Source organism: Mya arenaria, chromosome 14, assembly GCF_026914265.1.
Source record: "Mya arenaria isolate MELC-2E11 chromosome 14, ASM2691426v1".
Taxonomy (NCBI): domain Eukaryota; kingdom Metazoa; phylum Mollusca; class Bivalvia; order Myida; family Myidae; genus Mya; species Mya arenaria.
The window spans coordinates 59731014-59743921 of NC_069135.1; the positions used below are offsets into that span (position 1 = coordinate 59731014).

Here is a 12908-nt window from a genome sequence, read left to right on the forward strand (position 1 = left end):
GATATGAAGGGACTATAATGCAAATACATGGAACACTATGAGAATAAACTTTCTTTCTGAATTTTAAATGCTTCAATAATAATTCATCTCCTTACATTGTTACGTTTAATAGTGATTTCTTAGAACCTTATAGTGTTTTAAGTACCTCTTGGTAGTTTTCTTAGAAGCTCTTAATAGCTGTTAGTGGCTTTAAACACGACCGGTAGTTACTGTAGAATTAAGCGCTTTAAATCATACACTTCCGTTTTTCGTTAGTTTAGATAATTGTCTCATTGCATCTACTTGCGAAATATGTCACTAAGTGTGTGTGAATTAAAGTACGGTCCGATTAATGGTTTTTAATCTTTATTATTTTCTTTTTTTAAGTTTTCAAGCTTTGGTAAAATGTCTTTCAGGTTATTTTGTCATGATCATTGAAAGGACGCAACGTTTGAAATATGCGCAACTGTGCACGTATTGCTGTATAATAATAAATTATTGCGCTCAGGAAAAACAAAGACAAATGTAAAATATAAATTTAATTTGGCCGAAATAGCAGCCAAAAATCCTCAATGCAAGGATACACTACATCAGGAAGCATAATAAAGTGAAAAAAAAACATAATATAATATTCAATATCCTTAAATAAAAGAGGGAAGAAAAGGGGTAACTATGTAAGCAAAGATAAAATTGAGAACTTGTTCGACAAAAAGAAATAAAAGAATCGGGCGGGAGGGAGGGAGAAAACACACGTCCGAACCGGATTAAAACTAGAGAACAAGTGAGAAAGGCGCCAAAATGAAGAAGGGCGGACAATTAAACATTCGGCGCTGAGAAAGAGTTCCCTCCCTTGATAATTATTAAATTTTCTCAAAATTAGTTAAATTATTGCGCTCAGGAAAAACAAAGACAAATGTAAAATATAAATTTAATTTGGCCGAAATAATGGGCTGCTAGATTGTAAATGAAATTAACATAGATATAAAGTTTTGTCAAAAGCAGCCAAAAATCCTCCCAAAAAACGGCCAAAACCTGAACTTAAATACCAGAATCTAAGTTAGGAAGCCAAATCGACAAGCCGTGCCGCGTCAATCATGCTAGAAAATGAAAATCTAAGGTAGCGTAGGTAACAGTCGGATTTCCAGTTACCAAACAATTGAATAAGTTCCCCCGGCACACCGCATTTAAAATAGAAGGAAGCACCTCCGCGTCTGAAGGAGTGCATGGTGTATTCGTGAGCGTGAGCAATCGGAAGTTGCGTCATTATACGTCCAAACATACGATCAACGCAGCTCGCGTCAAGCGGGATCACCTCCCCAACGGAAACTGTACCAAACAACGGTTCTGAGGGTGCCAAGGGAACTAACCTACACATGTTTTGAAACGCTTTTACTGGACATAAAGAAGAAGAGTCATTTTTACACAACGGAATAACTACGTTGTTGTCCCCGAATTGATTAGTTTTAGCATACTTAAGTAAAACAACAATGCCAAAATCTGTCACTGACACATCGTTTCTACACAGGTATTTAGACTTATCAAACTTAACACTAGAATCAGGAACTATGCTTGATTTCCTGCACATCATGTAAAATGCAAACAAAAATAAGCACCATATCGTAGCATGAAATGGAATAGCAAAATCTAGAACATAAATTTGCTTCAAAATATCTGGCGTTATGGGCGGAGCCTGCTTTGGGGAATGAAATAGTAACTTTCCTATCCCTCTGTAAGTGAGTTGCAAAGAAATGTTGGAAATATCAGGGAAAACTTCTCCTCGCAAGACATGGTAAATACGAGCCCCGTTAATATAGTTTTTAATACTTTGGAGAGATTTCATGCTACGGCTTAAAAATTGGGCATATAAACAAAGTGTTTCAATATTTACAGGACAGTCTTGCAATGAATAAAATACACAAAATAACAGAAATGAGCGAATTTGAGTCTTTAAGTTCTTGTAGGTCCCGTGCGAATAAGCAGACCGTTGGGTATGAACTAACTGTTGGCGAAGAAGATTAAGCCCCATACTATTGTTCGATCCTTCATCAATCGTTTTCTAAGATAAACATTGAATCATCCACATTTATCTCCGTATATCCATTCAGAAGCGCCTCGTGCGCAAATAGTTCTGCGTAAGAACGATCTAAATGCCAGCGACTGAGTAAGTCTGCAAGTCTGTTGCTGGCCGAGGACAGATGCACTGCTCGAAGCTCGAACTCGCGAGAGCATGCCAAGTATGCTACCTCGCGAAGGCACTTCTGTAAGATTGGATCCTTGGTTCTCCCAGAATTCAAAACAGAGCAAACTGCTTGATTGTCACAAAAAATGGATATTTTCAACCCCTGCCATTTCACAGACCACAACTTTAAAGCGACTACAACACTGATACACTCAAACTGAGCTATATTTGAGCACGCTTCAAGCACACATTTGGGAAACGTTTTATGAAAGAATTCACCACACTGATTGATAGCTCCACATCCAGAAAGACAAGCATCTGATGAGAACACTTGATCAACAGTAGACCATTGACTGGTTTTCATCATGGACACACCATTATAGATATGAACAAAACTGATCCACCACTTGATATCTTTCCTAAATTCATTACCCAACTTCACTTTTTGATCATTATTTTTCAAACCACGTAGCAGCACTAATATACGCGATATGAACACACGGCTTGGTTTCACACATTTGCCAATAAACTGAAGTTTTCCAAGAAGTGACTGCAAATCCCTTTTTGAGGCCGATCTTTTCTTCATCCATCTTGAAAGTAGAGAACGAATTTCCTCCAAGCGCTCCGGAGTAATCCGTAACTCCAAACGATCTGAATCCAGAAGTACACCGAGAAAAACCATGATGGGCGAGGGTTCACTGGCCTTCTTAACGTTCTCCTGCACACCAACACGGTGCAACGTATCCGACAAAGCACGGAAAGAGTGATGCGCACGAGAGGGTACGTCAGCACCACCGAAATCATCTAAATAATTTACACACAGTACATTTTGCAAAGATACAATATAACAGATCATGGATGTTACTCGCTGACATATAAAAGCTGCAGAACGTAATCCAAACGGAAGTGCACAGTCTATGTAAATCTTACCGCGCAAACTTATAGATAGAAAATGAATATCACCGGGGTCAACGCGAATCTGGCGATATGCACGTGATAAGTCTGTTTTAAACATCAAAGCACCAGGGCCCTGACACAAAATGATATCCACTAAGGAATCAACGGTTGGAAATGTAATTTTTATGTCCTCTCCTAAGTACATGTTTTTTAATATTCCACTGTTTACTGAAGTAAATTCTGGCCAGCTCAAATCAACAATCACTCTGCGGCTCGATTCATCTTTCTCAACAGTATTCAACGGCGAAAAAGCCAAGTCACAGCAAAGAGGATTCTTTTGAAATGGACCAACCATAGCAAAATGGCCTAATTCAGTGTAAATGAATTTATCACCATCCAGCGGGAAATTGTGATTTATACTGTCCGATACTGGTGAAATGTCCTTACAATATCCAATAGGAAACCCATATTCAAGAAAATCACATATTTCATAATCATGATAATCTATTAGAACTGACTGCAAAAAGGAAATATTCCAGTTTGTCTTCAACAGTATCCTAACACCCTTGTAATTCGGTACACCTGAATTAAACACAATATCATGAAGCTTTAAAATATCTTGAAATTTATGGTTCACTGAACAATTGATATCGCCACGAACATTAAGATCACAAGCAACATTTACGAACATGATCTCTCAGGGACGAACGACGAAGACGTCGAAGACATACAATCGCTAGACGCAATGCGATTTGACTGTTCAACACACATATAATCCGGATATGACGAAAACGTATATGACGAAGCTGAGGACGGTTCACAACCCTGAACACGAAAAGGATTATGACATAGCTCAATACATTCAGTTCTTGATTTTTGATGAAACGGTAGTCAGGCTTGTTTATGGGGACATGACGCAGAGCTCTCTGGATGGTCTCGTAGTTCCCGATCCTTCAAAAAGCACGTGGCGCAAACGTGCTTCACTGTACGTATCTCCGAACCTATCCGCGCAGAGTGTGGGGATGTCTTGGAGCACTCGCCCTTTTGGAACTTAGAGCAAAACCATGTGCGTTTACCTGGCGTTACGTTCGAGGTTGATGATGATCCAGCCGTTGTTCGAAGACTAGCACTGGTACTACTTCGATCTAACAGGAGATTTAAGCTCTCTATGTCCGAAAAACTGTCATTCCAAGATCTATTGCCACGTTCTATATCAATAAGCACCTCTTGGTGAATGTTCAAAATACATGTCCACTGATACACATGAGCAAAACACATTAGAGATTTCAAATGTACCACTCTACGCTTGATTTCCGCGAGCGAATCCCTCGTGCTCGTGGTGAATAAATGTGAGATTATCGCACAATAGCCGGCTACAAACTGGGTCATAGAGAGATCATTATATTCAATTTCTGATTGTTTGCAAAGTTGACTCGGGACAAAGGAATGAGGCCAGAGTTGAGTTTTTTTAACTTGAATGTCTGCACATTTATTGACTTTACCAGACTTAATTTTCTGAGAACTTTGCGAATGATGGATACCTTCTAAGGAATCGCTGATCTCTGTAGGCATTTTTATATCCGCCTTCCGGTTAAGCACAATAGAAGCTCGCAGATCATGAATTGTGTCGGGGCCTCTCGGGCCAAACTCTGGGAAGGCTGACTTGCTGCTATCTGCTATGTCGACGTCATCAAGTTGGCGTCGTAGCTCCTCGATCTCTTTACGCAGTCTTCGAGTCTCAGCCGACTGACGACGGTCTTCAACCAGCTGTTGAAGCCGCGCACGCTCACGCAAAAGTTCATCACGTAAATTAACATCAGGAGAGGGTTTCTTTGGCGTCAGCTTTTGTAAGTCTGATTTCAAACGCACCTCTTCATTTTCAAGACCAACCAGCTGATCTTGAATGCTTGCAGTATGCTTTGATACTTTTTCTTTGGGACGAGCCCCAGTATCCGCCATTTTTGACAACGAACAAAGAAAACACACGTCCGAACCGGATTAAAACTAGAGAACAAGTGAGAAAGGCGCCAAAATGAAGAAGGGCGGACAATTAAACATTCGGCGCTGAGAAAGAGTTCCCTCCCTTGATAATTATTAAATTTTCTCAAAATTAGTTAAATGTTCTTGATTTTTGAAGGAAAATGAAGGAGATAATTATTGGATAATATCATACCATCGCATGTACACTTTACATCTTTCTCGTATCAATCTTTGAGCACAGGCTCCTTGTTGCTTGTAATGACCATCTTAGTAGGGGTGGTTGAGCACACACACGTTGTTGTTTGTCATGGTCAGCCTAGTAGTGGATGGTTGAGCACAAACATTTGTTGATTGTCATGGCCGGTTTAGTAGTTGATGGTTGAGCAAACACTCTTGTTGTTTGTCATGACCGACAAAGAAGTAGGTGGTTAGAAACACACTGTTGTTGTTTGCCAAGGCCGACTTAGTAGAAGGTGGTTAGAAACACACTCTTGTTGTTTGCCAAGGCCAGCTTAGTAGTGGGTGTTTGGAAACACACTCTTGTTGTTTGTCATGGCCGACTCAGAAGAAGGTGGTTAGAAACACACTCTTGTTGTTTGCCAAGGCCGACTTAGTAGTGGGTTGTTGTGCACACACTCCAGTTGTTCGCCATGGCCGACTTAGTTGGGTGGTTGAGCACACACTCTTGTTGTTTGTCATGGCTGGCTTAGTAGTGGGTTGTTGCGCACACACTCCTGTTGTTTGTCATGGTCGACTTAGATGGGTGGTTGTGCACACACTCCTGTTGTTTGTCATGGCCGACTTAGAAGTGGGTGGTTGGGAACACACTCCTGTTGTTTGTCATGGCTGGCTTAGTAGTGGGTGGTTGAGCACACACTCTTGTTGTTTGTCATGGCTGACTTAGTAGTGGGTGGTTGTGCACACACTCCTGTTGTTTGTCATGGCCGGCTTAGTAGTGGGAGGATGTTAACACTTCCTTGTTGTTTGTCATCGGCGGCTTAAAACATGATGGTTAAGAACACATTTTTTGGTAGTTTGTCATGGTCAGCTTTGAAGTTGATAGTTAAGAGAACACACTCTTTGCTGTTTGACATGGCCGGCTTAATAGTGGGTGGTTGAGCCATCACTCCTCATTGGTTGTCATGGCCGGCTTAGTAGTGGGTTGATGAACACTCATTCTTGTTTTATGGTTAAGAGAACACACTCTTGTTGTTTGTCATGGCCGGTTTAGTAGTGGATGGTTGTGCACAAACTCCTTGTTGTTTGTCATGGCCGGCTTAGTAGTGGGTGGTTGAGCACAAACTTCTTGTTGTTTGTCATGGCCGGCTTAGTAGTGGATGGTTGAGCACAAACCCCTGTTGATTGTCATGGCTTGCTTTGTAGTTGGTGGTTGAGCACAACTCCTTCTTGTTTGTCATGGCCGGCTTAGTAGTGGGTGGTTGAGCACAAATCCTTGTTGTTTGTCATGGCCGGCTTAGTAGTGGGTGGTTGAGCACAAATCCTTGATGTTTGTCATGGCCGGCTTAGAAGTGGGTGGTTGAGCACAAATCCCCTGTTGTTTGTCATGACCTGCTAAGCAATGGATGGTTGAGCACACACTCTTGTGGTTTGTCATACCGTCCTAGTAGATGGTGGATGAACACACATTCCTTGCTGTTTGTCATGTCCGGCTTAGTAGTGGGTGGTAGAGCACACACTCCTTGTTGTTTGTATTTGCATGATTAGTAGTGCATGGTTGTGCCCACTATCTTGTTGTTTGTCATGTCCGGCTTCGTAGTAGGTGGTTGAGCACACACTATTGGTTGTTGGTCATGGCCGGCTTTGTAGTGGATGGTTAAGGACACACATTTTGTAGTTTGCTATGGCCGACTTTGAAGTGGATTTTGAAGGACATACTCTTGGTTGTATGTTATTGCCGGCTTTGTAGTGGATAGTTGAGGACACACTTGGTAGTTTGTCATGTCCGGATGTCCGGCTTAGTAGTGGATGGTTGAGCAAAACCTCCTTATTGTTTGTCATTGCTGACTTGGTGGTAGGTGGTTGAGGACACACTCCTTATAGTTCGTCATGGCTGGCTTGGTAGAAAGTGGTTGAGAGCACACTCCTGGTTGTTTGTTATGGCCTGCTTGGTAGTAGGTGGTTGAGGACACTTTACTTGTTGTTTGTCATGGTCGGATTGGTAGTAGGTGGTTGAGAATACTTTCCTTGTTGTTTGCCATGGCCTGCTTGGTAGAAGGTGGTTGATGACAACACACGCCGGGTTGTTTGTCATGGCCGGCTTGGAAGTAGGTGGTTTAGGACACTTTCTGGTTGTTTGTTATTGCATGCTTGATAAGAGGTGGTTGAGGACATTTTCTGTGTTGTTTGTCATAGTCTGCTTTGTAGTAAGTGGTTGAGGACACTTTCCTTGTTGTTTGTCATGGCCTGCTTGGTAGAAAGTGGTTGAGAGCACACTCCTGGTTGTTTGTTATGGCCTGCTTGGTAGTAGGTGGTTGAGGACACTTTACTTGTTGTTTGTCATGGTCGGATTGGTAGTAGGTGGTTGAGAATACTTTCCTTGTTGTTTGTCATGGCCTGCTTGGTAGTAGGTGGTTGAGGACACTTTCCTTGTTGTTTGTCATGGCCTGCTTGGTAGTAGGTGGTTGAGGACACTTTTCTGGTTGTTTGTCATGGCCGGCGTGGAAGTAGGTGGGTGTGGACACATTTCTGATTGTCTGTTATTGCTTGCTTGGTAGTAGGTGGTTGATGACACACTCCGGGTTGTTTGTCATGGCCGGCTTGGTAGTTAGTGGCCGAGGACACACTTCTGGTTGTTTGTCATGTATGGCTTGGTGGAAGGTGGTTTATGACACACTTCAGGTTGTTGTTTTTTCTGGCTGGCTTGGTAGTAGGTGGTTAAGGACACACTCCTGGTAGTTTGTCATGGCTGGCTTGGTAGTGGGCGGTTGAGGGCTCACACCTGGTGGTTTGTTATGGTCGGCTTGGTAGTAGGCGGTTAAGGACACATTCCTGGTAGTTTGTCATGGCTGGCACAGACGTTGGTGGTTGAAATCAGAAAAAAATATTTATAATAATTAAATATTATTCACAACTTAAGATCTTTATTCAGACGGGTCACTGGCTTTCGAGGTGGTGAGTTTATTTCAATGAGATTGAACTCATATATCTAAACAAAATTATATTTGTTTTAAGACAATCGAAAGTTTTGAGCAAATAAAAAGCAAATAGGTTTTATCTTCGAAAGGAAAAATACTTATTATAGGTAACGGAATATTTTATATATATCTGATGTGTTTCCACGAAATTAGGAAGGTCTAAGGATCCTTATCACTGACCGCATAGTTTATTGCGCTTTTCGAAAGTGCAATGGTATACCACAAATATTTTATGTACGGAGTTTCGGCTGTAAAATGTCACGTCTTATTTATGTCATACTTGAAAGTGTAGTTACTTCTTGTCTGGTACTTCGAAATCACAATCTTATTTGTTTTTGAATATAGTCCGTGGCGGATCCGAGAATTCATAATTTATTTTCGTACGTACATATTTACAACCTTAAATATTACGAAGTTCATAAAAACATCGCAGAACATGCTATATTTACCCGCTAAAGAAAATTAAATTATTTAAGACCTTAATTTACTTGACCAACTATCAGAAGTCTTTGCTCAACCATCTAATACTAGGCCGGTCATTTTCTGTAAATTGGTGTTTTGAATTTGTTCATAAATGTAAATATCATTCAATTCCAACTAAGTTTAAAGAATCGTTGAAAAACTAATATTTAATGTTTTTAATAAATGAATACCCATTGTACATACTACACTATAAATATCGGCAATAACATTGATAAAGGTAGTTCAATGGCAAAAAAGATGTGCATTTGCTTGTCAATAAATTCATTTACACAGCAATATATTTATCAACACCGCAATAGATGCATTAACACCGCAATAGATTCATTGACACCGCAATAGATTCATTGACACCGCAATAGATTCATTGACACCGCAATAGATTCATTGACACCGCAATAGACTCATTGACACCGCAATATATTTATTGACGCCGCAAATATATTCATTGACACCGCAATAGATTCATTGACACCGCAATATATTCATTGACACCGCAATATATTCATTGACACCGCAATAGATTCATTGACACCGCAATAGATTCATTGACACCGCAATAGATTCATTGACACCGCAATAGATTCATTGACACCGCAATAGATTCATTGACACCGCAATAGATTCATTGACACCGCAAAAGATTTATTGACACCGCAATAGACTCATTGACACCGCAATATATTTATTGACACCGCAATAGATTCATTGACACCGCAATAGACTCATTGACACCGCAATATATTTATTGACACCGCAATAGATTCATTGACACCGCAATAGATTCATTGACACCGCAATAGATTCATTGACACCGCAATATATTCATTGACACTGCAATATATTCATTGACACCGCAATAGATTCATTGACACCGCAATAGATTCATTGACACCGCAATAGATTCATTGACACCGCAATAGATTCATTGACACCGCAATAGATTCATTGACACCGCAATAGATTCATTGACACCGCAATAGATTCATTGACACCGCAATAGATTCATTGACACCGCAATATATTCATTGACACCGCAATAGATTCATTGACACCGCAATAGATTCATTGACACCGCAATAGACTCATTGACACCGCAATAGATTCATTGACACCGCAATAGATTCATTGACACCGCAATAGATTCATTGACACCGCAATAGATTCATTGACACCGCAATAGATTCATTGACACCGCAATAGATTCATTGACACCGCAATAGATTCATTGACACCATAGTAGAACCATTGGCACCACAGTCGACCCATTGGCACCGCAATAGATTTATTGGCACCATGATTAAATTTTAGCACCACAATAGTTTCATTGACACCGCAATAGATTCATTGGCACCGCAATAGACCCATTTACACCGCAATTGACCCATTGGATACGCAATAGGCCCATTGGAACCGCAGTAAACCAATTGGCACCGCAATAGACCTGTTGACACCACAATAGACCAATTATCTACGCAATAGACACATTGGCTACGCAATAGACCCATTGGCACCGCAAAAGACCCATTGGCTACGCAATATAGTCATTGGCACCACAGTAGACCAATTGGCACCGCAATAGATTTATATGCACCACAATGAAATTTTAGCACAACAATAGATTCATTGACACCGCAATAGATTCATTGTCACCACAATAGACTCATTAGCACCGCAATATATAAAGGCACCAAAATGGATTCGTTGGCACAACAATAGACTCATTAGAACCATACTAGACTCATTAGTACCACAATAGATTCATTGACACCGCCTTAGATTCATTGGCACCACAATAGATTTATTGACACCGCCATAGATTCATCAGCACCACAATAGATTCATTGACACCGCCATAGATTCATTGGCCCCACAATGGATTTTGTAGCACCGCAATAGAATTATTGGCACCGCAATAGGTTCATTGTTACCACAATAAATTCATTAGCACCACGATAGATTCATTGACACCACCATAGATTAGTTGGCACCACAATGGATTGTTTAACACCACAATAGATTCATTGACACCGGAAAAGATTCTTTAGCACCACAATAGATCCACTGACACCGCTATTGATTCATTGGCATTTTGTAGCACCACAATATATTTATTGGCAACGCAATAGACTCATTGGTACCACAATAAATTTATCGACACCGCAATTGATTCATAGGCTCCACAATAAATTTATCGACAGCGCAATAGATTCATTGGAACCACAATAGACTCATTTGCACCGTAATAGATTAATTGACACCACAATAGACTCATTAGCACCGCAATAAACTCATAAGCACCGCAACAGATTCATTGACACTGCAATAGACTCATTAGCACAACAATAGGTACATTAGCACCGCAATAGCTTAATTGACACCGCAATAGACTCATTAGCACCACAATAGGTACATTGGCACCGCAATATATTTTTTGGCACTGCCATAGATTCAATGGCACCACAATAGATTCATTGACACCACAATAGACTCATTAGCACAACAATAGGTACATCGGCACCTCAATATACTAATTAGTACAACAATAGGTACATTGGCACGGCACTAAATTTATTAACACGACAAATGATTCATTGGCATGACAATATATGGGGATTCAATGAATGAAGATTCAGATCGTTAACATCAGACATCGAATGAAGATGAGACGAGTACTGAATAAGATCGTAAATAAATATTTAAACTAATAACACAATTGTATGATATAATGTAAAAATTGCGATACAAATAATCATGCCTCATTAAAATGAATTTGATGCCTTTACAACGTGCCTCCTACGACATGAAAAATATACAATTAGTATTTCAACTTTATTTATTTGACAAAGATACACACGCTACGTGTATAAAGTAGCAATATATCACAACGTGTCCGAGGTTTAGAAAACAAGATATAAGTTATATTAATTTTGCCCCTACTTAGATGAGGGGGTAGGCGTGTTCAGCCCGATGCGCTAGGGAGGGTTGGTCTTCATTTGTTGTTTGTTGCTGCTCATTGCTAACCGCCTAGAGGCAGTTATGTACGATTACACAAGTGGACAATTTACTTTGTTTTACTCAAATGAAATAGTATCATTTCCGTCAAAAAGATTTGGATATATAAGTACACATAGCATGTTGCTCAAGAAGCAGCGACAAATGTTTACAAGCAGTGAACAGTAGTAAGTGTTCGTCAGTTTCGACGGATCCACAACGACACAATTGGAAATCGACAATTGTTCTTCAATGGCGGTCATACAGCCAAGTTATCCAAAGCTAATTATTAGATTTGGACATGTTTGAATTAAATATATAGCTTGAATAAAATCAAAGGCGGAAGATTTTTGATGCTGTATGGACGTTTATTTAAATTCATGTATAGTTGCTGGAAGGAAAGAGTTTTGGAAAAGCTGTATCGTGCTTGTTTTAGTGCGGGAATATGATCTGTTAGATATTTAGAAGAAAGTGATTGGTTTATTTTGTAAAAGGTAATGCGTCTGTGTATTCTACGTCTGTCTGATACGGGCAGCCTCATTTTGCACAGACTCTATATCAGATTGTCCGATAAGGTGTCGCCAAACTCACCAAAACGGTCGAATGGAAGACAATTTTTCAAAAGAGGAACGATTGAGGTGATACTTTAAGGACCTAAGCAGACCGATAAGTTGCCAAGCTTTGCCCAACATTAGAGTGATGTGCTTTGTCCATTATGCATCGTTTTAGAGGTTATACCAAGAAGATTTTGTGACTCGACTTGTACGATTGGAATATGAATCATGTAAAGTTGTGGCTGTACAGGCGTTTTCTTGAAAATATCATAGACTTAGACTTGTCTGGATTGAAGGAAACAAGCCATCTTCGAGACCATGAGTTGACCATTTGAAGATCTCTGCTAAGTACAGTACTCGATGTGTCGGGATGGTCAACCATGATGTATACACTTGTATTGTCGGCAAGTAAGCGATTATTGGCATTGTTGTCCGTTGGGATCTCGTTGATATAAACGAGAAAGAGGAGTGGTCCGAGAATTTATCTCTGGTAGACACCGGCGTTTATAGAGAGACCAAGATGAATACGAACCAGCATATAAAACACGTTGTTGGCAAGAATATAGATAGAAAGAGAAACAACGAATTAAAGAGCCAGATATACCGAGAGCAGATAGTTTGTAAAGGAGACCACGATGCCGAAATCTATCGAACACTTTAAAGATATCACAGAAAACTGCACGAACCTCT

General features: G+C 40.2%; 1 protein-coding gene across 1 annotated transcript; it reads right to left on the reverse strand.

Moving 5' to 3' along the window:
* Positions 1-2024: 2024 nt before the first annotated feature.
* On the reverse strand, positions 2025-3014 carry LOC128216331 (uncharacterized). The gene has a single exon (XM_052922892.1). It carries the CDS (start codon positions 3012-3014, stop codon positions 2025-2027), a length of 990 nt encoding a protein of 329 aa, XP_052778852.1.
* Positions 3015-12908: the final 9894 nt, after the last annotated feature.